A 26296-nucleotide genomic window follows, 5' to 3' on the forward strand; every position below is an offset into this window, starting at 1 on the left:
ATCAGGTCCTTTGACCCTATTCATTCAAAGTCTTGTGCTGGGGGAAGCACCTGAAATTTTAGCATAGTTACAATTTTGTGTGATGAGGAAGCCCAACAGAAAAATCTGCACTGCTTTGCAGCCAGCACCTTTACAAAATTCTACCATTCTGACTGAGTGGCATTTTACAACCATAACTTTCAAAGAGTTTAAAACCAAGAGTCTAGGCTGATCTCCTGTATGTCACAGGCCAATAATTTTCACTCACAGTGAATCATAGCTTGTATTTTCGAAGAGTGTTTACAATCATCACTGAAGTAATCCACACCACTGAGGCAGGCCAGTAGTATTGCCCCTGCGTTGCAGATAGGGGAACTGAGACAAAGAGAGATTAACTGAAGGAGTCTGTGTCAGAGCCAGAATTAGAACTCAAGTCTGCTGCCTTCCAGACAGGTCAGACCAGCAGACTACACTTCTTACTGGTCCAAATTCCTACCATTCCAAGCTGTCCATATGGAAAAGACTAGCCCAGTATGGGAATTCTAGTTTGTGAGAGTTGGATGGAAAGACTTTGCTTTTTACTGAAGCTGGCCCTAGATTTGTGATCAGATTAAGTTAATCAGAGCTAAGGAGATTTCTTATGGTCCCAAACCCCTGCTGCTTGAAATGTTAAGTCCCTCTTTTTTAAAAAAAACCTCTTGGATGCCAGTCACTGATCATCCTTTTTTGGTGCTTAAGGTTTCACTAGTTCACATCTTTAGCAATTTAAGAGAGAGCACAGGACCTTCTGAGGAGATTAGCATCGATATGAATTCTGGTTGCTGTCTTCATCTACAAAAGGGGTCTAGGTTATTATCTTGTCCATCTGTTGTTAGTTTAAGTGGATGATATGGCACCTCTTTAAAACAGGATGTCTGGCCTGATAGAGAGTAGATACTCTGAGATACTTTCAAGGAACCTGCCTCTGAGCTTAACCTAATTGGTCACTATGTTGAGTCTAATAGAGCTGGACAGGTACCCTGTTTTGTGGAGCGGAGACTACCACCTACCGTGACTCCCAATGGAAATGGATGGAGGGAGGAAGGGGCAGTGTGGATAAATTACTGCTGTTCAAAGCCCAGTGTCTCTGAAAATTGCAAAGAAATTCACCTTCTGAACTAACTCACCTGATCCCTGAAAGTCATTACTTCACATGTAGGAAACAGCAGTGCCTAGCTAACAAACTTGAATGTTAATGCTTTGGTGCTGAATAAGGTACTGTGTTCATCCCAGAAGCATGAGCTTGCATCATAGCCTGATGTTCCTTTCTTTTAAATGGAGATGCTACCGAGACACACATGCCTTCCTGACAGCAGTGATGGGACTAAACAAATCTACTTCACAGACTGCATTTCTTGCTGTGCCTCCATTTGTAACTATCCTTCTGCAGCCAGTTTATTTACATGAGACAGCTGAAATTTCAAACTGGATTAAAATATAACCTGTGAATGTTTAAAAAAAAATTCAGAAGAATGACTAGAGTGCTTAGTCTGTGGGGCCAGATTCTCTGGTATGATCCAGCCCTCTAGCACCACTCCGGCAGCACTGAAGGGCTGGATTCTCTCCATTAATAGCCAGCAGAGTTCCCCTTCACAAGGGGAGCTGTCCCTGGCAAAAACATATAGGGAGGATGCTGGGGATGGGTGCATGTTACACTGATCTTCCACTGGCATAAGGTTCCATAGGTTCTTATGCCAATGGTTTAAATTATAGTAGCTCCCTGGCTGCTCTAATACATGGGCTGGGCTGGCACTAAATCAGTAACCTGTAATCAACTTTCTGATGCCTTCCCTCCTCCCAATTTCCTCTACCAGGCACAATGTACAGAACCTGGCACAATGGGGCCCTGACTCTGATGAGACCTTCAGACATTTCTACAACACACATTTATTATTTTTCCTACATCTTTATACTGCTTTGCAATCTGATACATAGACTAAAATATACACATGCTATCCACTGAAACAGTATGTAGGGAACGTCTCCCTCCCACCCCCCATCTGTTTTCCTACCAGACCCTACAGCATCCAAACAGCAGGTTGCAAATGTCTTAAGAAATCATGGCTGGATTAAAAATAGAGATCTGACTCCTGTGCTGTGGAAAGATGCATAAGATTCCCCTTCTCCCACAGAGCAAAACAAAGCCAATCAGCTGGTATAGAAGTGGGATGAATGTTTGATGGACTCTGAGCCACAGAAAGCAGGAGAGGCTGGGGGGCATGTGTGTGAGGCAGCATGAAAGAAGCCAGGTTCATATTTAAAAACCAAAAGAACCTATTTTGCAAACAGACCATGTCACTCCATGGCCTTTCTGGAAATGTCTTCCTTGCCTTCACTCATATTCAAACTCTTGTACATCATTTGAGGATCTTATGTGGTGCCCTCACCTCTGTGCCATAGCATCCCCCAAAGAATCTGACAGAAAAAAATCTTAATGGTGTACATAAGGGTATCAGACTATAATTAAACAAAGACTGAGTGCTTCTCTGGGCTGTTCTCAATGGATTTTATAATCTATAATCTATAATCAATACCTAAATGCGATGATGACAGGCCCTTTGGAAATGCTGGTCAGATAGATAAAACAAAACAAAACTGTCTCTGCTGATTCTGGACCAAGTGTGATAGATACCCCAAAATCCCACAGCAGAATCTGAGGGTAAACTGCCACGTTGTGTACTAGCTTTTTTTTCTTTGTGAACTTACCTAGGCCTGGGTAGAGTGAGTCACAATAGTCCAGCTGGAGGTGATGAACATAAATGACTGTGATCAGACCACCAGTTGGGAGGAATAGAATGGAGTCTTCTTGCTAGTTGGAGATGGGGGAAGGCACTTTTGGTGATTGCTTTTGTTGATTGTCCATGTCAGTGAAGGTGTAAGTCCTTGGAGTCCTAATGGACTATCTTAGCTCCTCAGTTTCTCACAACATTTCTTGCTTCCGGACAGCTTCACTTAATTCTTGCCTAGATTCCAGTTGGGCCAGCTTCTTTCTCCTCCTTTGCACCTTCCTTCCTACACTGAGATATCTAGGAGCCTGCTCCCTGGGTTAGTTGAGAAGGATACATACAGCAGCGTGTCAATGTATTGCTGACATTGTAGCCCACGTCATCTCACAATATCCCCCAAGGTTCTGCGTAGGTGTTGTTAAATAGAAGTTGTGACAAGACTGAGCTCTGAGGCACTCTGCATGTCAGAGCTCTTGGAGGAGGAGCAGCTGTCCATCATGGGTCTTTGGAATCCGTTGGAAAGGAATGAATATAGTACAATTCTCTCATGATGTGCCAGGACAAGTAGTTGAGTCAGCAGTACCTCATGATCAGCAGTGTCAAATGCAGCTGATAGATCAAGTAGTATCAGTGTGATTAAGTCATCTCAGTCTACCTCCATGAGGAGCCCCCAAACCCCATTGCTGCTTCATTTCCAGACTCTGCTATGAAGTCAGGCGGGGAGAGTCCACATTATCTGCTGAGGTTGTGTTGCTGGAGTTGATTTATCACTATTTTCTTGAATCTTGCCAAGGTTTGAAATGGGATGGTAGTTAGTTGGGTCACTAGTGTCAAGTATTGGTTTCTTTAGCAGTTTCAGGTTTACGTATTTTCTACTTGCACTTCTTGGCCCATGCAATGACACTTGGTCTTAAAATAAGAGTAGAGCCAAAAAGTATAGAAAATAAAATCTCAGTGGACATGCTGTTGCTCCTGGGAAGGATAGTGAATTCTCTGCACTTCAGCACAGCTAGGGACACTAGCAAACTTCCAGAGAGAAAAGGCTGCTTGTTTCTCTCTCTCTTTTTATTTTCATCTTAACACCTCCATTGTTTGTAATGAGCATTGCCGTAGAGGAAAATGATACTACAGAAGAGAAGGATCTGAACTCTGTGGGACTGGATCCAATCCAAGTCTGAAGGTGGAGGTACCCAGGGTCTGGTAAGCATCTAGGAGCTGTATTTTAATGGCATAAAGTTTCCGGGGGTGATAAGTGAGTGTGATCTCCTCTGGGGTTGGCTGACTGTATGTTTTTAACGAGTATTTCATCCCTTGGTTTCTAATCTGAAATGTGACAGGTGCTAAAGAATGCTCTAAATTATGCCTAGCTTTGAGCCACTCTAGCAGCTAGAGATCGGTTGCATGCACTTACCCTCTGGCAATGTACCCTGTACCAGGGCAGGATGGAAGGGAGTGGCACAGAGCTGCTACATTGGCTCTATGCCAGCCTGGGCTTTTCTGTATTCAAGAGCAATCCTGAAGGATGTGAAGGGGTACAAAGCAGCTAAGGTGTAACGTAGGATCACTGTCTTTAATAGTGACCTAAGGCCCAATCTAACTTTTGTATTAAAGTAGTGCTAGGTACTGTACAGACAAATAGCATGTGACTATCTCTGCCTTGAAGGGTTTACAGCCTAAATAGACAAGACAAAGATTGCAAGAAGGAAAGGATTGTTATCCATTGACTTTGCTCAGGGTTAGATCAGGCTGTTATTGATGAGTAGAAAATCTTCATTTCTCAACATTTAAAAGGACATAGACTTAACAGAAATCACGGGGCCTGATTCTTCACCTTGTTACATGATGTTATGCCAGTGACATTCCCCTGAAGTCAGGGTAATTGTATCAGCATAACATCAGTGTTTAGAGAGATGATAAGCAGGTCTTACATATTTTATGAATGGTTTTCCTAACCCGTGTTGCTAATTACACTAAATGATTAAACCTGAAAGAATTTTAAAAATGTAATTTACTTTTCACTATTAATGTGGTTTGTTTTACTTTTACTCTCCGTTGAACTTGGTCAGTAAAAATAGATTGGTCCATTAAGTTTTGCTCAAGTCTCTTCAGTCTCTGTTTCCCTTCCCACCCTTTGTCTGTCCTATCTATTTAGACTGTAAGTTTTTGGGGCAGGCTGCCTCTCTCTCATGTGTACATACAATGCCCAGCACAATGGGCTCTTGACCTCCTTTGACGCCTTTAATACTAATAATATTACTTCTTGGTTTTCTTGCATAAGCAAAAAGTTTTCATGCTTGGATTGCAGCACGGGAGCAGATGTTTACATTCAAAAATGCATTCGGTTACATTTCTTTAAAAATTTAATGAAAATTCAGAGTGGGCCCAAATTTACTCGTATTGTGATTCCAGGGAAGTTCAATGTTAAAAGGAACAAAATAATAAAGTTTTTCCATTAATATGTAACTAATGTAATAAAACGTTGTTTTGCTTTTTAATGTCAATTATTCTCCATGGTTTCAGCCTTCAGAACCAGAGCTTGGCCCAACTCTCAGACCACAACTGTAGATCTCCACTTCTCCAAAGTTTGAGTTGTTTGGATTTTGGGTTTTTAGATTCTGCTCATCATAAAAGAGCCAACTGTGAAGTTTGAATCTGGATCCAAACTTCCCTAAAGTTCAGAGGTGATTGGATCCAAACCAGAACCTTGCATCCACATCTCAATTAACTAATTACATTTTTTTAGATGAGAAAAAGCTCTCAGTTAAAAACAATTACAGTTGGTTTGAAATATCTAGTCTCCAGCCTAACATAACTCTCAATGGAGTTACATGGAGGATGAATTTGATCTACTAGACTGTCAGCTTCTACTGATCATCAAACACATTTAAGTTTTGGAAAACCTTTCTTCCCCTTGTAGGAAAACCTAAATTTTAGGCTTAAACCATACTTGACAGTGTCACTTTAAGCCAAATATTTAAGTCAAAGATTTACAATTATTTTCAGTTTGCAGCAGGATGGAAACTGAATTAGTCTCCAGCTACGACTCCTATCCTGGTTGCCGTAGTTTATTCTGTTGAGTTTTTGTTAATACAGTATGCCAGTCATGCTCATATTTCATTGGGGGTGGTGTGTGTGTGATTCTTAGTACACAGAGAACCTGTGCAGTGGGTGACAGTTTGTTTTCATCCAGTTTCTACTCTTAGTTCTATAAAGACCTCAGTATGTCTGAACATCCCTGGTTTAACACAGGAAGGAATTTGACTTCGCAATGCTAATACTCAAAGTGTTTGTGAGAACTGTTAATCTTTGATCAGTCTGAGTTTCCTTGTTAGTGACTTTGATTACACAAGTGTATGTGAAAGCCAGCTTTCATTATAGCTTTTAATAAGTTTTCATTTCTACTCAGTCAATCTCATACAGTATGTGCAGCTTTTTTCCCCCCCCGGAAGCAGGGGCCTAGTATTGTCTCCCTGGTATCTGAGTGAAGAGAAGATCCTGCTGTATGCAGATCTCTCTCTGCATGGACTGTACATCCACATTACTGTCCTCTCCCTTCTTCAGCATTGCATGCAAGGGGCCAGGCCTGTATTGGTTCTGGGGACAGTGGACAGAGGGGGAAAATACATCATGTGTGTTGTCTGCTGCAAGAAACAATTGGACAGTCCTCTGAAAATCTGTCGCAGCTTGAGGCTGTATCAGCTGTTATGTGTAGCCCCTATATATGACACCTTTTTATTGGCTGCTTTCCCTCCCTCCTCTACCTTTGCTCCCTTGGCATGCAATTTTCTCTCTTGTTGCAGACTAATGAATGCCAAATTCAGTGCAAGTTATACTACTTTACCACTTACACCTGTTTTCTGATCAACCTGTGCCCATTGCTGAATTTCACCCAATAGGATGAGGGCCAGCTCCAGGGGTATGCAGTGGCAGCTTTGTGACACTCCAGCTCAACGGCCAATCTGTGTCATAAAAGTGGCACAACATACTGGAGAATCTGGCCTCACATTGTTGAAAGTATGCCTTTCTCACTATTAAAGAAGCTAACTGGGAGATTTCGGGCAATCTCTGGTGTGCGGTTTTTGTTTTTGTTTTTTTTACCATTCTCTACAGAAGTTGAAGGGTTCGCAAAGTTTGGAACAAATGTCTATTTCTCAAATAAATGATATGATAATGAGAAGTCTCTCTAAATATCTTCCCACCTTTATAAACTCAAGAACAAAAAATTTGTCCTGCTGGTAAATCTAGTACCCTACTTCCTGGCCAATGCCCTAAGCCAGCTGTGGAAAGCTGTAAAGGGACAAGGGTTAGATTTCTTTCCTGTCCCTTGCAGTGGTCACCTTGTGCCACGTTGCACATACTGGTGTGTTTCATTTCTGTAGTGCCAGTCACCTCAGGGACCATAAGCACTTTACAAACTATGGGCTAACATATTATATGTCAAGCCAAACCCTTAACGTGCAGCTGTACTTAGCTCTCAACTCTCCCTGATTATTCTACCTAGGAGCATAGATAAGTCCCTATTGCTGGCTCTGGGGACACACACCCATAAGCAGGCAGAGCCTGCATCTCACCTGCAGGACTAGCCTTAGAGCAGAGGTGTGTGTCTGCAGGTTTTGAAGTGGAATTCTTTTAAACGGGCCCTTTTTAAAGCAGCTTTTCAGTTGTTCAAACATACTGCGGAAGTTGCCCTTTGATACGGAATGAAACTATGGGCTTGTTTTGTAAGCTGGATTTGAACCGACACTAGAAGTGAAAATCTTTGCCTCCCATTACCCAGAGCCGTCTATTTCCCTGACTGACAATTGCTTTATCCTTAAAAGTATGTCTACATTGCAGCTGGGAGTGAGCATCCCAGCCTGGGTAGATGGGCCTGCACTAATCGGGCTCAAGTTATCACGCTAATAATAGCAGTGGGTATGTTACGGCACTGGTGCTAGCCACCTGATCTGGTGAGTCTGAGCGTGGGTGGCTAGCCTGAGCCTCTGCCAGTGCAGCAACATCCACGCTGCTATTTTTAGTGTGATAGCTTGAGCCCTGTTAGCACAGGTCTGTCTACCAGGGCTGAGACTCTTGCTCCCAGCTGCAGTATAGACATACCCTCAGTGTCTAATCTTCTGATGACTCTTACTACTCTGCCTCAGTGACACCCTGTGGCAGTAAGCTCCTCAGGTTAATGCATACAATGTGTCTGGGGAAAGTATTTCCGCTCATCCATTTTTAATTGATTCCACGTCCCCTTCTTTCCATTACTTGTTCAGGGAGACCAAAGCAATCTCTTACTCTCTGCTCTTCTCCTCCTGGCAGACTTGGAGACCAGTTCTACAAAGAAGCCATTGAGCACTGCCGCAGCTACAACTCTCGGCTGTGCGCTGAACGCAGCGTCCGCCTCCCCTTCCTGGATTCGCAGACTGGGGTAGCTCAGAACAACTGCTACATCTGGATGGAGAAGAGGCATCGGGGACCAGGTAGGCAGCATTCTGTGCATGTGTATATGGAGGGCAGGCCGCTGAGCCCTCATGGGGTTTAATTACTAAAAACTCAAATCTGTTAAGGGCCACATACATAGGAGAAGTTGCCTAAACCTCCTGGCCTGGAGGGAATTCCCTTTGGTAACTGCAGAGAGCAGAGTCTAATTATTCTTTCTATTGCTTGACATAGTTTCTAATGCTGCATCATCACAGCTCCTTTATTGCTATAGATCTGAGTTAGTTGCATAATAGAGGACCTCTATCCAAGAGAGCCTTGGAAATATTCTAAAGGAGGGAAGACTCTCTCACCAACCTTATTTCTCAATAGGAAACATAAATTTAGGGAGAGTCTTATCTTCTGAAATTCACTTTGCTCTAGTGATTACAGCAGGGGACAAGGAATCAAGAGATCTAGATTCTGTTCCCAGCTCTGCCTTAGACAGATCACTTGGGCCTCATCTTGGTGTCTCAGTTTTCCATCTGTGAAAGAAGGATAAATGTCCTCGTAAATATGTTACAAGGGCAATATGGGCCTGATCCAAAGTCCACTGAAAAAGACCTCCATTGACTTCAATGGGCTTTCAATCAGGTTCTAATTCATTAATGTTTGTAGAACAGATTGAGATCCTTGCATGGAAGTTAAAGTATTATTGTTGGTCAACCCTAAGCACCCTACTGTAACAAAACTCCCACGGAAGCCATTGAGAATGTAGCCAGATGCATTATTTGTTGAGAGAATGGAATTTTTGACACTTTGATCTCTGCCAAGTTGTTTGGGCTTTTTTTTCCCCAGTATTTGGGACAACGACCCAAAATAAGAGGGGAACACCCAGCATTTACAGTGAAGGGTTGATTATCCAAATGTCTTGGTGGGAAGTGTACACATTTATAAATAATTGGGGTTCTGGATAACTGACGTTCTCAGTTCAATAGACATTGGATGATATAGCTCTGTTTTGGATAATTGATGGTTGGATAATGGAGGTTGCACCCTCTCCTTAACTAATACGTGATTCATTTGAGAGCCAAAATAGCATTTTGGATAATTTGTGATTCATGATTTTCCTTTTTGCGTAAATCATTTACAGTAAGCAAAAATGAAATCATACCAAGATGGCGGTGGCGGCGGTGGTGGTGGTGGCCGGGGGTGGAAGAGGTAAATGTGGGTCTCTCATGAGGAATGTGATTTGTAATAAGGGTCAGCATCTATGTGTGCAGCTAGCGCCATGTCCTGCTTATGTACTCTTGTGAGTAGTCCCATGGAAGTCAACGGACCTACTTGTAGAAGTAAGGTGAGTGGGCTTTGGTTCTTGGGGTTTGCAGCTGTGGAGGGAGAAGACTGGTTATGTTCAGATCAAACTCCATAGCAATGCTTTTGCAAATGAGAATAGTGGCAGGAAGCAGGTTGTGTTCCCTCATTTTAGCTCCACTTTTTTGCATGTGTTTCAGCAAATCTATCTAGGTGCTTAAATGACTATAGAATCTGAATGTCTCAAGTGTTAGAGAAGAGAAATAACAATCTCTCACTCTTTCTTCCTTCCTAGCCTCTGGGAGAAATGTCTGGATTAGTTTCTAGCTTTTGGTTTCTGTGTGTGTTCATGTGCATTTTGTACGGGGTGCAGGTTGAGGGAAAGTTAAGTCCAAGATGTGTTTTTGTGTCGAGTTCTATTTGTGGGGAGGTCTTTGGTCATTCTTATGTCTTGTGATAGACAGTTCCACAGTTTTGGGATGGTGCAGCCTGTTCTTTTCTCTGTGACTGGCCACGTGGAGTCATAGCTGGCCCAGGGGCATACGGAGGAAACAGTTCCTACATTCCATCAAGTTCAGGGTCTGGAATTTTCCCTGGCCATTTCACAGGGCACAGAATGGGGAAAGGCATCTTGCACTGTTTCCCACCTACACACCAGGACTCAGGGCTTGTGTGTACATAAATATTAACCCAGAATAAGATAGCATGTGAATTTAAAGTAGATTAACTATTCCCAATTAATTCTATGTGTGGATGCTTTTATTCTGGAATAAGATTGCCTTATTCCAAATTAGTTTCTCCTTTTGGTAGTAGATGAAACTAATTCGGAATAAGGTGCTCTCATTCCAGGGTCAGAGTATCCACTCATGGAATTGATGGGGAATGGTTATTCCAGCATAACAGCTCCTGCCGCCTCCCCCAATGTAAACAAGTCCTGAGGGTAGGGTTGGCCCTAATTAGTTAAACCTAACAAACCCAAGTAAGACCAGCTCTATGTAAAGGATACATGGGAGTCACTTCACCAATCACTGAAATGCAACCACTCCTGGTGTGAGATGTAGAAGCAGTGTTATTAGTGCACAGCAACACTACATTATCATTTAGGATAAGTTCTGAAGGATGCTAATACCTTATCCACTCGAAACTGCAGGGGGAGTTTGGGTAGGCAGAATGTAGTTATCTGAACTGGAATTTGTCTAGGTCTCTGGGGACCTTCCTTCACGAAAAGTCTCATGGGATCTTTAGTGACCACTGTTGATTTTGTTTCATCTGAAATCTCCCTGCTCCAGAGAGATTATGCTTTGGCAAAACAAGCTAATTTTTGCTTTCTGTTGTTGTTGTTGTTGTTAATGTATTTACCCCAAGAGCTTCTGTTCCTGCAGCATCTGATTATGAGTGAGATACAGCTATTTTTATTGATTTAAACTTTCTCACTCACATAAGCAGATATGCATTTATTATATGTAGAAGCCAGATGCTGGAGGGAGCATATGCTACAAGGATGGCACAAGGCAGACTTGTACCCGACTCACTTATGGGAGGAATCATAGTCTAATGTTTAAAGCATAGGGCCAGCAGAGCTGGGTTCTTTGGCCAGGTTTGTTACTAACTCACTGTTATCTTGGGCAAATTTGTCGACCTTAGTCCTACTTGCATCACTGTGCCTCAGTTTCCCTGTCTGTGAAATGGCGATAGTAGCCTTTCCCTTTCTCACAGGGCTGTGGTGAGGACTGATTAGTGGCAAGACATGTTTAGTTTAGACTTTAAGTAGGCTGAAGCCTCCTGTATCTGCATCGGCTACCAAACCCGAGGTCTTTTTTAATTTAAACTATAATGATTTAGAAAGAAAGCAAGAATCCCTCCTCCCCCATATCCGCTGTTCCTTGATGTGATTAGCTCATTTAGTGCTCCCTTGGGTCTCTCTGTACCATCCATCTCTTGTAGCCCCATTGTGACGAGACACAGCATCTATCTGTGGTGGGAGCATCGCCGTTTCCAGGCTGCACATAGTGTGCTGTGGCAATATTAAACCAACAAGAATTCTCCACCAGCCACTCTGGTGTCTGAGTTATATGCACCCTTTGCTTTGTTTACTGGCCTTCACTTCCCCCATCTCTAACCTGAAGCTGGCAAACAGAAAAGATCCAGAGCCTCCTTTCATTTACACAGGGTTTAAAAGGGGGAGAGGAGAGTCAGATAAACTTGGTTTCTTACAGCCCTCTTGTAAAGGAGTTAGAAGGCTGCCTCTCGCGACACAGTTCAGGGTTAATTTCACACAATACTGCACATAACTCCTTCCCTCTTTTCCCTTCCTCCCCCAGCCTTTCACGCAAACTTTGAGTTATGACTCTCCTACACTAATGAGATAAACAACATAACTCACTGCAGGTCCTGCTATTTCCTCTATAAGCAAATGGTTGGAACCTTCTGTGGTTGCCCTATAAGGCACAGCAGTGCAAGACAACCCAGCAAGTACCGGAGAGGGCAAGAACTGTACATATTTTACCATGGGCACAGGCAGAGTCAGAGTAGGGAAGGTAGGTTCAAAGCAGATGTAAAAGGCCCTCTCTTGCCACCTCCTCCACAAAAATGACCAAAGGTTCACACTTTACTTGTATCATCGTGTTGATAGATTGGTGGTCAGGGTGGTGGTGGGGGACAATGGTGTAAATCTTCTCACTTGAAAATGGTATCAAACCTGTTTGGATCAAGTAAAAGTTTGTTTAGTGGCTGGCTGAACACTGCTGAGCAGGGATTTATTGAATAGCAGAGGAGAGCTCCCCTCAAAAGGTTCATAGGGTCAGTTCAGAGGCCTGCAGGAATTTATCTGAGTCCATCTGGTGTTGGATTGAGCTGGAGGCCTTCCTACAATATTTCTGGGACTTCCTGATTCCAGCTGAGCTTTCAGTATTTTGGTGTTTGTGATTCACCATCTTTGCTGGAGCATAGAGGTGTCAATTTGTGAGAGACCAAGAAACAATAGAAGCTTTTCAAATCTTTTTTTAAAAAAATGTTAGGTTTTGGGTTAAAGCTCAGGTGCAGGATTTTATGCAAATCCCCCATCCCAAGGGGACAGGTCAAGGAGCCTGATTCTCCTCTCACACAATTTTTTACGCCAGAGTAAGGCTGTGAATGCCCCTGCACAGGGCATGTTTGTGGGAGGGTTAGACTCCTATATGCTCCCCCACAATGACCCACAGCCAGTCACAATGTATACCTTAATAATAGCAATTTAAATACTAGTTAAGGTTTGTAAAGCGCTGGAAGAAGTATGTCAAGCACTATAGAAGAGCTAGGTAATTCACAGTGTTTTTCCTTCCAAAGCTAGTCGTAGACTGTACACAACTCACTGAAATGCAGCATTCTCTGAGGTAGTGTGTGTAACAATTGTCGTACTGCATAACAGGGAAGGGAAATTGTTGCTAAGGCCACCTGAGCCTACCCTCATTCTTACAGAAGGTGTCAATCCATGGAGGGCAGATAAGAACTTTATTCTCAGGATCTCCTCCAAAAGCCCCTCCCATCCCACAGTTAAGTTCTTGATGCTCAGTTTATCTGCCTCAAGAGGATAAAGGGTGGCTTGACCCTGCTGGGATTTGAACTTTATTTTCCAAGAGTCTCCATATTTCTAGCTGAAGAATTAGGCTGCACTTGCCAAATTTGATTTGCTTAGTCTTTCAGGGTGAGCAACTGGGATGGCCCAGTTTTCACAAGTAAGTAGGTATCAGTTATAGCTCAGTGGTTTGAGCATTAGCCTGCTAAACCCAGGGTTGTGAGTTTAATCCTTCAGGGGGCCACTTTGCCATCTAGGGCAAAATCAGTACTTGGTCCTGCTAGTAAAGGCAGGGGGCTGGACTTGATGACCTTCAAGATCCCTTCCAGTTCAAGGAGATAGGATATCTCCATTAATTTAATTATCATCATCTGGTTTGGGGAGTAGATTTTGTTCTTGGTTTGGAGAATGTTCTTTGCTGTTATGCAAGGCTGGCCTAGACCACTCAGCTATCACCATATGGTAGGATTGTTCTGCATTATTGACATGGGTTTGATATTCTCAAGTTGTTCAAAAATGACCATTTGTGTCCATGGTGTCAAAGCCAGTCCCATCCTATCTGTTATAATTCTTTTTTTTTTTTTTTTAAGTGAAGCTCTGGTTGCAGTGAACCCCTGCGCAAAGTGAAATATGTTAGTGAGACATGTGGCTTCTCTGTAGGGCTGATCCTGCAAGATGCTGAGTTGCTTCTGGGATGCCGAAGCCTTCAGTTGCTTGAGCTTCTTCTCACCTTGCAGAATTGAACCCTCTAGTATGGTAATACTGGGTATGAAGAAACAGAGATGCTAGAGAAAATAATGGGGATTTACAAATGCAAATGTGACCACATTCATTTTTTGCTTTTAACCCACAGGACTGGCCCCAGGTCAGCTGTACACATATCCTGCTCGCTGCTGGCGCAAAAAGAGACGCTTACATCCTCCTGAGGACTCCAGGCTGAAGCTTCTGGAAATTAAACCTGGTATGTGTTTGTGTCTCTTTCTCACTTTCTCTCTCCTCTGTGTTGCATTCACTGAGGTGTCATGGATCATGTGAACACTGGCATACGCACAACACTGGCGTTTAGTCTCTGGACTCTGTCTCTGCCTGTCTCCTTTTTCTCTTTGAAATTTTATCAAGTCCATTGCATTATTCTTTTTTTAGAATATAAAAGAAATATAAGTCTGCAGGCCAAATTCATCCCTGGCATAAGTGGGTGTAACTCTCATTGAAACCAACAGGAACTGAACCCACTTACATGAATCTTATCTTCCATTCATAAGGATATAAAGGGACAAGTAGGTATCAGTTATCATAAGAATATAAGAACAGCCATACTGAGTCAGACCAAAGGTCCATCCAGCCCAGTATCCTGTCTTCCAACAGTGACCAATGCCAGGTGCCCCAGAGGAAATCAAGTGATCCATCCCCTGTCACCCATTCCCAGCTTCTGGCAAACTGAGGCTAGGGACACCATCCCTGCCCATCTTGGCTAATAGCCATTGATAGACCTACCCTCCATGAACGTATCTAGTTCTTTTTTGAACCCTGGTATAGTGACCTCCAAAGTGTTAGTAACATGAAGCTTCACTAAGGCATCTGTTGTGAAATCTTTGCTAGGAAGAGGGGTGAGACCATTGATTTGTGTGCAGAATAGTGCATTGATAAGTTTATGTAGTGTGTAGCACAAAAGGTGCTACTGCAATATAAATACTTAATCATAACAGTTAGTGAGGATGTGGCACATTGTGTGTGTGTTTTAGTCCCCTTGATTTTCACCCTTGCTATCCTTGGTACTCCTCCCCATAGCTAAACTAATTTGAAATGGAGAGTCTGGATGCTGAATGAGTTATTGTAAAGTGGATGTGGAGGATCAGCAGCTGTGTCCGGTAGAGTGCAGTGTGGTGCATTCCTCGATGCAGTTAGTAATAAAGACGTACTGTCTTTAGGGTCGTAAATTTATGAGAAAGAGGGATTACACTGGGAGCTGTATGTGGTTTTCAAGAGGGGAGACACAGCACACTCAACCGAAAATATAAATTAACAAAATATTAAAAAATGTTTGGCAGCAGAAGGTGCCTGGGAACTGAGTGATGAGCAGCAATACCAGGGAACTGGTTTTAATACAGTCATTTATGGAGCAGGAGGAAGAAAAGATGCAGAGCCAAGTCTTGACTCCAGGGAGGTCAGAGGCAAAATTCTTGTTGACTTCAGTGAGACCAGGTTTTGGCTCATTATCCCCATGATAGCAGAGGTTACTAATAAGATGGGTAAAAGGAAGGAAATACTGGAATTGCCAAATAAGGGTTACAAACCATGGACAAAATCAAGACCAGGGGACTGATCGTGATCTCACACCAGTGTAAGGGAGAAATTACTCTATTGTAATAAAATCATAATGATAATACAATATATTTTTGCACTATATAACACTTTTCATCTGTAGATGTCAAAAAACAAAAAAAACAGGACCATATCTCAGCTAATTAGAGTATTGCATTTGATAATCGAAAAGGTTAATGATTAAAATAAAATACATCCGATACAAGCCCCCTTTAGTGTGAAAGGCAATTGCATTAAAGCATGTTCTCTGTCATTTTTTAGTTCATGCTAATGTGAACATTTCACAAAAATCTCTCTGATAATTAACAATGCTCTTAGTGTCCAGCGCTGTGCCTGTGGAATTTAGTTTGTGAAATATTTTCATTTAACAGTAATTATCGTCTTCACGTCTTGTGATCTAACTCCTAAATAGCTGTTACTACAGCAACCTTTGGACAACCACCTCTGTTTGGCCATTGTAGACTGGGACAGTTGCATGGGTAGCTGTAGTAAAATCATGTGATCAACAGTCTAGCAATTTTTATGTTAATACTGATTATGAAAACCTAGCCATTCTGTCACATAGACCATGGGGCAGAAATAAAGTACTACATAAGTTCATTTGCAGTAGCTACTTAAAGTGACAATATAGCCACCATTATCACTTTGTATTACCAGGCAATTATGAATTACTCTAAATATTTATGACATTTAATTTCACATGTGCCGGACTCCATCTTTCAATGGTACTTTCATATCTTAAGAAATAAGCCTTAGGGCTCATGGAAATAAATCACTGTGCATCTGTGTATGAATGCACATGGATCTTTAGAGGCAATCTATAGTGCCCTTCATCCAAGCACCTCAAATCCTCTTACTGATATTACACCTGATCCTGAAGGGTGCTGAACTCTTTTTGTAAAGTAAGGAGTGTCCTCATCTCCTATGAAAGTTGCTTATCATAGCCCAGGAGTTCAGTGCCTCTCAGGATTGGGGGCATTAAATGGACAGTCAAGTTAAAAATCATATATTTTCAAAAGACAGTTTTAATATTTTTATTATTTATGTTCTGTTAGGGGCTATAGACCCAGCCAAGAGCTAGAGCCCCATTCTGCTAGGCACTGCACAACTTCATAGCAGGGAACTTACTCATAGAGAGATTAAATGACTGGCCCATGGTCACACAATAGGTATGTGGCAAAGATGGAAATTGAACCAAGAACAGAACTCACATCTCCTGAGTCCCAATCCAATGCCTTAGCCACAAGATCATCTTTGTCTCAATTTTCCTTACCTATGTTTCAAACAACATCCTTGATTATTAGAGCTGAAAAAAAAGTCAAATCTACTTTTCACTATGTAGACTGTTCCCTTTTAGCATTTCTCTCAGCTTGGCCATTTAAAATAGGTTAATAAATTTCATCATTGGTTCCAATCATTTTCTAGTCAGTTACACTCTTTGTTCTCATACAGTAGTGCAAGACTGCAATGTTTCACTTACAAATGTCAGAGGGAAAAGTTTGTTTATAAAGTGTTTTAACTAACGTTTAAAAAAATCATGGAAACTGTAATGTATTCCATAATTGCCTTTGAGTTTCTGTTATATTATAAACCCTAAAATCTGCAAAAAGGATTATATTGGAATCAAAATTGGTAGGTTAGATCTGTGGCTAAATTAGAACATTTCTGTAAAAGTTAAAGTGAATTGAGCAAGGTGCACTCGAACTATAAGACCCTAAAAATTGTTGTTTACCAGCGTTCAAACCTCAGATATGTGCCTACAGACTTAATTTCACCACAATGATGTTTTTTGTGTCGCACTGATCTCAGGTTTTGTAAACATTATTGCAAATGCTAAATTTTGGCCCAAATTTGACCTGACAGCCAGAAGAGGGTAATAACTTTGGATCTCTACTGACAGAGACTGGAATTGACCTAAAGGTGAGGAATTCCATAGCCCTTTACCAATCCATATTTTATTGGCAATATTCCCCCAAATCTTAAACTTAAAATGTGTTTTTAAAATCTGCTTTTCATTCAACCACTTATGCATTTTTTTAAACAATGGAGGGTTTTATTCATAACATACTCTCCAATGCTTAAAAATAACATTTTTTTCTAGCAGATTCTTTTTTCCTTTTCCATATGATAGTCACTGGATCCACTTGCCAGCCCTTAAGTTTGTTGCAGAATTTGAAATGAACCCTGCTTATTTCTGTTCACTTTCTTGTTTGGACGTCTGTCTGCACAGATAACTGCTCCTGCAGGGCCAGCAGAGGGAGCAACAAATAACACGAGATTAGTGTGTGCAGGGCCTGACTCTGCTTTCACTTAAACAGATGTGAATTGGGAGTAACCCCACAGAAGTTAGTGGAGTTACATGAGTATAAAACTTGTGTGAGAAGAATTAAGCCCATTTTGTATGTTTTATTTCTGAGTATGGATTTCTCTGTGACAGAAATGGTTTATTTTTTATTTTTTTTAAATGTATTTATTTATTTAGGGCAATCTCAGTGAAACTGTGGCAGTTTTATGGTACAGTTAGGTCAAATGTTAGGTTTGGACAACTCACAGACGCATAGAAGAGACCATTACGATTATCTGGTCTGAACTCCTGCATAACACAGGCCATAGAATTTCACCCTGTAATTTCTTCATCAAGCCGACAACGTCTGGATGACCTAGAGAATATCTCAAAATTATCCCTTGATTTCCACCATCTGTTCAACATACAGCACACGTGGTGGGCAGGGGCGGCTCTAGACATTTTGCCACCCCAAGCAGGGAGGGTCCGCTGAAGCCGCAGGACCAGCGGACCCTCCGCAGGCAAGCCACGGAAAGTACCCTGCCTGTCGCCCTAGTGGAGACCGGCAGAGCGCCCCCCATGGCTTGCTGCCCCAAGCATGCACTTGGAGCGTTGGTGCCTGAAGCCGCCCCTAGTGGTGGGGAGGACAAGCAAAGAAACATTTAACATTTTGAGGAGTAGACTTTAATTTTCAGCAAGTATTTCATAGCGTACAGAGCTGCATGCCAAAATAGAAGAGCAACAGATATAATGCACATTTGGATATGGTATACCCTGTGGTTGTACAGCATGTACACGTATAATACTTTCTAGATCATTTTGGAGTGAAATTCAGGCTCCTAGTCTGAGCACAAGACTGGGAACAGAAACTCCTGAATTTTTTTGTTTTTGTTTTGTTTTGTTTTGTTTTTTATGAGAGCTGGTCAGAAAATTTCAAAATGTTTGAAATTTGTAAGCAAAATGGACCATTTATGTTGTTTTGTAGAATTTCTAACTGCTCTACTCCTCCTATTTTTTTTTCAATTGGTTTTAAGTCTGTTTGGAAAACATTGATGGAAAAATGGATTAGAGGAAATTCATTGGCATTTCTCCCCCATTTTTGACCAGCTTTAGCTTTCACTTGGACTAAAGTAAATATTGATTCCTCTTGTGCCCTTGGACAAGTCCCTGCAGCTCTGATTCAGCAAAGCACGTCAGCATGTAGATGACTAGTGAGTGCAAAAGCAGTGCACAGTTGGAACTGTAAGCTCCTATTCTCCATTATTTCTGTCTCTAGTTTGTACTTAGCAGACAGTGGCTGCCACTGGGAAACGTTTGTAAACGCCCTGATCTTCATCCATCCAACCCTGGCAGAAGTTAGCAGCAGGGAGTTTACTCTAACTTCTGCCAAAGGTGTAAACTGTGCTAGTGGGGGGGTCTCCTGCCCCTTGACACATTCTCCTCCCCATCCCCTTATACACATCCTTAGCCCAGTCTACGCTACCTCCACCATCTTTAGATCAGCAGAGAGTCTCCCTCCAGAGGGGAGTTCTCCAGTCCAAATCTCTAGCCAGTTTGTTCACTTTGCTCTTCTTACATGCTGCAAAGTGAACCTGATGGACCAGAGAATCTGGTCCACAGCACTTTATACCCATGTGTGTACAAGAGTAAATGACTACACAAGGTGCAATGCAGTGAAGAATGAAGTCCAAATCTTGCTACCTCAGTTTCTTGGTCAGTAAAATGGAGATAATAATACTTGTTTTATTTTATCTATGTTAGGGAAGTGTTGCAAGGGTCAATTTAATGAATATTTGTGAAGCGCTTGGAGGTCTTCAGTAAAAAGGACAATATAAATTAAAAACATGTTATTTGTCATGGGTTTTTAAACCACATTTTGGTCATCAACACACAGCCTTGCAAAACAGTCGTGAAAATTTACCAGCCCAGGAGCAAAATCTGCTTATCTACCCTTACCAGGATGATGATGCAGAACAACTATTTAAACTCATCCATCAATAAATAAATAAATAAAATAAAAAATCACTGCAGGTGAGTGAATGAGTAGACTTTTGCAAGGCTGCATGAGCAGGGTAAATGTTGTAAAGACGGTTCTGATTTTGCCCAGTGTAACTCTTCTTGCTTTGCACTGACCTTCTGTGAGCTGTGCATTGTGTGGCTACCAGGGCTGCCTAAGCTGTGATAACTTCCCCCCTAAGGGAATTAAAGCACATACAGTTCTTGCTGGAAGCAGTTATCTTGTGATAAACTGTAACTTCTTAGCCTTCTAACTTTAGCCTTCAAGGGCAGGACAGTGAGTGTGTAGTATTGCCCCAAATGGAATTTCATGATCTTGGATGTCTGAAAATCAAACAAACCCATTTCTAGAGACGAGCAAATAATTCTTGGTAGATAATTTAGTCAGTAAAATTAAACCACTTTTTCTACTTGTGGACTACCTGCAAGTGCATTGCTATTTTCTCAATTTGTCATTGGAATTTATGGGACTAACTTTTTGTCTCTTTCTCCCCCTTTCCTTTGTAGATAGAGCTAGACTAGTTCACGGCGAGTATTTGATACTTGCTATTTGAAATTATACTTGTGTTGGTTAGCTGTGATTGGTCTCATAAATCACAAGGTGTTGCTTCTGTTTCTTGCCTGGATGAGCCAGCTCTTACAATTAGGAAAAGGGCTTCCTGAAGAAGTCACTGGGGCTTTGAATTTCTCAAGTTGCTTGATCCAAAGCCAACTGAAGTCAGACATGCACTAACTCCAGTGTGCTGTGGATCAGGCCAATGCAAAAATAGTAAATAATCAGGACATGGGAAATGTTAATTTTGTACCTTTCTGAGCCACCTAGGCCTTTCCCTGAGACACCATTCCTAGAAAATCTAGACCAGGTATCAAATATGTGTAAAACTGTGGTAGTTTGGGGTAAAATATTCCCAAGCACTCCAACTCTCATTGTCAAAAGTGAGGTAAGCACTCAGGAGCCTAAGTCCTATTGAGTTTTCAGATAGGACTTAGGCTCTTAAAAATTTGAGGTTGTTTTTTGAAAATGTTATCCAGTGGCCCTGATGCTGCAAATGCTTAAGCACATGCTTAACTGTAAGCAGGTGAGCAGTCCTTTGGCTTTAATTAGATGATTTGCATGACTAAAGTAAAGCAGGTATTTACATGTTTGCCAGATCAGAGTGTGCAATTGAGGCATGTAGCTGATCCTGCATTTTTGCATGCACAGTTGTGTGTGTATGGGCCTCAAATTAATGACACATACTTTTTTAAATATAAAAAAATTGTCTTCCTTGAGCTACACAAAAGAAAATTTGAAAGTTGTTAAAAGAAAAAACTGCAAAACCTAGAAATCATAACAAAAAAGTACTGTGTGTGAAACTGCCATTAATTTGAACATATATAATTTTTACCAAAGGGTTTTTTGTTTTATTTTATATTTTGAGATTGTGGCTGGAAAGATAATATTCATCTTGAATGAGAGTTAAAGTGGTGGTGTGCTGAAATATGGATGACTCTCTTATATCTGGTAAGAATGATCTGCCCAGCTTCAGACACTTGAAAGGAGCTTGATTTTTCAGAAGATGAATGACCAGAATTTTAGCACCCTTAGGGCTCTTAAGTTGGGTCTCAAAAAACGGCAGCATCCAAACTTAATCATCGTTTGTTTGTTTTAAAACTCTTGGCTGATTTGTTTGTTGTTGTTTGTTTTTTTATTAAATGTGGATGGCGTGAGATTTGTGATGTCCTTAACTTTTCCTTGCTTTTAAGTGTTTTTATTTTGTTAACAGTGTGTCAGATATGTACATTGTTTCCGCATAGTGACTTGAATTAGATTTGGATATAACTTTTCTGTTTTTGGAATTTTCCCAGATTTTTAAAAACTATTATTTATTTCCTGGGTTTTAAAAATTTACATCTTTCATGTTTTCTCTTGCGTAGCTGAATAAAGCCATAAAGCCAGTTCTCAAGGACACTCCAGCTGCTTTGTGTCACTGGAGCAGAACAAAGCAGTGAGAGCACATTGGTCTGTAGAGGTCAGGTAGGAATCTGCCCTGTGCTTCTTTACATTTTAAATAAAGGGTCCGTAGCTACAGACCCATGTTCTCTGCCAAGTCTATTTACTTTGGAACTGTGACCCAAGTCCTGTGACTGGTGCCAGGAAATAAAAGTTCAGTTTCTTGTAAGCACTCCCATGTGTCGCTCTCATTACAGAGAGGTTAACTGAGAAGATTATAAATTTGAAGGAATGAATGGCACTAGTGAAGCTAATAATGGCTTCTGCAGAACCCTTAATCATGTAGAGCTTGATCCTGCAAAGTGCTGAGCAATTCTTGGGGAGCTGGCCTGGAGCGCCTAAGGCAGCTGGGTGTGGTAGCAGGTGCCCGGGATAGCTAGTGTAGGTGTGGGTGTGTGTGTTAACTGAGGTTGGACCTTGCCTCTGCATTCTTCCTACTTCCTTAAGTTCTTCTCCTCCTCTGCCTCTTGCTTCCTGCTCCCTGCTGTCTGCGGTTTATCTGGCTGAGATCCAGCAGGGAGCAGGAAGCAGAGAAGCTGCCTGGCATATTGCAGAGAAGGTGCCTCAGCACATATCTCTTAACCTCCCAAGGCTCAAATATGGGATGCAGTGTGTGACGCAGACTCAAGGGTGCTGGAACAATTTTTATAGTGGGGGTGTTAATGATGGAAACCATGTAAAGCATGTTGGTGTTTGTTATTACTGTTTCAGGCCAGGGGGTGTGGCAGCACCTCTAGTTCCAGCACAGATTCAGAATGAGAGAGATGAATTATTCCTTCTAGCAGTGTAAAATGGTGGGGATTCATTCCTTCAGTGTACAGGAAATAACTTTTTCCATAATGTTACTTTTGCAATTATTTATTTCTGATGTAAGTAATTTTCAATTAAAAAAAAACAGGGATGCTTAGTGGTTTGAGCATTGGCCTGCTAAACCCAGGGTTGTGAGTTCAGTCCTTGAGGGGGCCACTTAGAGATCTGGGGCAAAAATCAGTCCTTGGTCCTGCTAGTAAAGGCAGAGGGCTGGACTTGATGACCTTTCAAGGTCCCTTCCAGTTCTAGGAGATAGGTATATCTCCATTTATTTGTGTGGAATGTAGGTTACCTGAGGACTAAAATAGAGGAAGTCCCTTGAAATTAGGCCGTTTGAGGTACTTCAGTGCTTCTTAGCAAAGGGGAGGAGCAACTCTGGAAGCCTAGTCTACATTAGAAAAGGTTTGCCTATAACTAGAAAACCCTCCTAGTGTAGATGCAGTTTATGCCAGCGAAGAACTCAATGCTTTTGCCATTATAGCTTATTCCGGATTTCACCAACAAAATAACCAAACCCGCAAAAGCACTTACCTGCATCTGCACTAGGACTTTAGCCTGTATAAAAATGTCTTAAAATAATTCTCCCCTAGCCAACACTGGTACACCCTCAAAAGCTTGAAGTCTAGAGGAATGCCTGCTACTCTTCTGGATGTAGGACATCCCAGCAAGGAGGTGTGTCAGGGCTGCCAAATGCCTGACTATCACATGAGATGAATGATACATGCCCGCCCTGCTGAAGACGATTCATCTACCTCTCAAAGTTTGTTCTCTTGAGCAACTTCTGTCTCACATGACACTTGAAGTCAGAAAACATCCTGACAGTACAGGAGCCTGGTTCTTCTCTCATGCTGCTCTTACACTGGTGTGACTCCATTGACTTTAATGATTACTCCTTATTTACATCAGTGTAATTTTGAGGACTGTTTGGCCCCAGCAGTTTCACAGTTCACTACCAATAAACAGCTGAGAGAGAATAACCAGGCTTCAAAATAATTTGGAATTTCTGGTTAAATGAAATGGTCTAAAATAAACTTCTCTTTTCACTGTACTGCCTCTGGGCTAAGTCCTGCCAACACTGCTGTGCCCAGTGCTTACTACCATGAAGAGTCCCTCTGGAAGACAATGGAGTTGCTCATGGTAGTAAGCTTATGGGCCTGGCTCTCCACTGCTCTGCACCTTGTGCAGTTATTTCCGCTTTTGCAAATTGCTTGTAAAATGCTCTAGGCCTGATTTTTAGTTGCAGGAATGCCACTTCACAGCATTCTGGCCGTGTTAAAGGGGCCTTAAAGTGGCTCTAACTGTTGTTTAGACTCTCTTTAAGGTGCCTTTAAAAGGGACTTTTTGTAGATAAAATTAAGCCCTCCCAGTCTGATACCCCCCACTTGACACTGGGGTAACTACTACTCAAGGTGCAAAGCAGTGGAGAATGGTGCCCTATGACTGGCAGCAAGGTCTGGAGGATTGAGCCCTGTGGCTCCAATCCTGCAAACATTTATACAAGTGAGTAATCCCTGGAGTTCAGTGCGTACAGGATCATAGAATATCAGGGTTGGAAGGGACCACAGGAGGTCATCTAGTCCAACCCCCTACTCAAACCATATTCCTAAATGGTCTTCTCAAGGATTGAACTCACAACTCTGGGTTTAGTAGGCCAGTGCTCAAACCACTGAGCTATCCCTGCCTCAAAACTTTAGGGCTTGATCCTGCCAGGTGCTGATCACTTTGGGCCCAACCCACTGAAGCACATAAGTAACATCATGAATGTGAATAGTCCTGTTGAAATCAATGGAACTGCTGGGTCAGAGTCTGAGTACTCAGCATTTTGTAGCATTTTGTACTGAACTCTCTAAAACGGAAGGACTACTAGACCAGGAATCCATGTACAACTCCTTGTATACTCACTTTTAATAAATAAATTCTTAAAAGAATAAGAAAGGGATTTTGGAATGTCGTTTTGTTCAATAATATGGCAATTTCATGTATTCCGTTTTATTAACTTCTTGGTATATGGCAAATGAAGTTGTTTTGTAGCTTGAAATATTATAACATTTATAGTGGATTATTTTTTCCAATGCATAATATAAAGGAGTAAACAATAAGGTAAACATTAAAGTCCAGTTCAAAATGTTACAAGCCAAGCTGAGCTCAGAGAGAACTGGGTGATAGTTTTCACTCCACCATCCGTCCCCCTCTTCAGTGGACATTTTTAATCTGTCATTCTCGTTCTCTGGGGTCAACATTTTACAGCTCCATAATCAACGCGTACCTGATGGATATTAAATTTTTTTTACTGGATTACAATTCATTTCAATATTCCCTGCATTTTGCATTTAAATGCATAATAAATACAAGTATTTTATGCATCAGAATTCAGACACCACCAGTGTTTGACTTTGGGCACATTGCCAATAATAATGTCCTTGGGGGAAGGACAAGTGTGTACTGTGTATTGGGAGGGAGAAGGCATGTATGTGGTTTCTTTTAAATGTCACCTCCCAGACCCAGATATCACTCTTATAATACACTAGATTTGATTCCTCTTAAGTGAAATTGATAATTTAGGGCCAGATCCTAAGTTGGTGTCACTTCAGGCAATAGAGCTGCATCCATTATATCATCTAAGGGTCTGACCCTTAATGGGGTAGAGAGGGATGGAAACTTTACTTCTCCTCCTTGAGGGAAATGAATGACTTCTAAATATAGGTATCAGCAGCTAGATACTACTGGGATGGATGCCTTAGAAATGCATATAATAATAATACACCTCTACCCCAATATGATGCTGTCCTCAGGAGCCAAAAAATCTTACCGTGTTATAGGTGAAACCGCGTTATATCGAACTTACTTTGATCCACTGGACTGCGCAGCCTCCCCCTCCACCCCCGGAACACTGCTTTACTGCGTTATAGCCGAATTTGTGTTATATTGGGTCGCGTTATATCGGGGTAGAGGTGTACCCTGTGTAGGACCTATGGATCTTCTGAGAAGACCTTTAAAAAGACCAACAACCAACCAGCCTTGTGTTAGAGGAAGAAAAGCCAGTGTTCACAAATGTGGGTCATACTGTCAGGCATCTAAACCTACACTTAGGCACCTCAGGAGGTGACTTGATTTTTAGAGGTGCTGAGTACCCCTAGCTTTTCTTGACTTCAGTGATGCTATATGCATGAGTGATGCGGTAGAGATACTTGGTACATGATGATAAAATTAAGTTCCTGGTAGCTAGGAATGTAAAGAGTGATGTGACATTTGTGAATGATGCTACTGATGCATCTGCCGTGTAATGTGCATTGCTGAAGTGAGGTAGCAGCACAGCTGTAAAACTGAAAACAGCAGTGCTATAACAGTGAGTGATGCTACAGACCAGGACAGTAATAGCAAACACACTACTAATCGAATGGAGCAAGAATCAAGACTGAGTATCCTCTGAAGCTGCTATAACTGGGGATGGCATTATAAATATCTTCTTCTTTCTTATGTCTTCTTTCCCCTTTATGCTGCTTTTCTTGATGAGGGTTGTGGGGGCAGCATGGAGAGTAGGGAGGAGCAGACCTCCCTTTCCTCTGCAACAAGTGCCTCTTGAGAGATTGCCCAGCATTCCTCATCCAGCTGGGAGATATAATCTCTTCAGCGTGTCCTGGGCTGGTCTCGGGGCCTCCTTCCAGTGGGACATGCCCGGTAGAGTTCCAAAGGAAGCCTCCCAGTGGGCATCCATACCAGGTGCCCGAACCATCTCAACTGACTCCTCTTGATCTGGAGGAGTAGTGGCTCCACTCCGAGGTTCCGGAGTGGAGCATTATAAATCTATGAACTGAATATACTTTTGTGGTGCTTTCTTTTGACATCCAAATGAGCAA

General features: G+C 41.9%; 1 protein-coding gene across 5 annotated transcripts in view; it reads left to right on the plus strand.

The window, feature by feature from the left end:
- DPF3 (double PHD fingers 3) overlaps nucleotides 1–26296 on the plus strand; it is a 242829-nt gene that overhangs the window by 113449 nt on the left and 103084 nt on the right. For all 5 annotated transcript variants that reach the window (XR_004000026.1, XM_030559655.1, XM_030559653.1 and 2 more), the window contains exons 2-3: nucleotides 8049–8209; nucleotides 13868–13975. Coding sequence is in view for 4 of the 5 variants with exons in the window: in XM_030559653.1 (XP_030415513.1) it covers nucleotides 8049–8209; nucleotides 13868–13975 (269 nt within the window). In the remaining variant the exon portion in view is untranslated. The remainder of the gene's footprint in view (nucleotides 1–8048; nucleotides 8210–13867; nucleotides 13976–26296) is intronic.

The sequence above is a fragment of the Gopherus evgoodei genome, chromosome 4 (assembly GCF_007399415.2).
Source record: "Gopherus evgoodei ecotype Sinaloan lineage chromosome 4, rGopEvg1_v1.p, whole genome shotgun sequence".
In the NCBI taxonomy this organism is placed as follows: domain Eukaryota; kingdom Metazoa; phylum Chordata; order Testudines; family Testudinidae; genus Gopherus; species Gopherus evgoodei.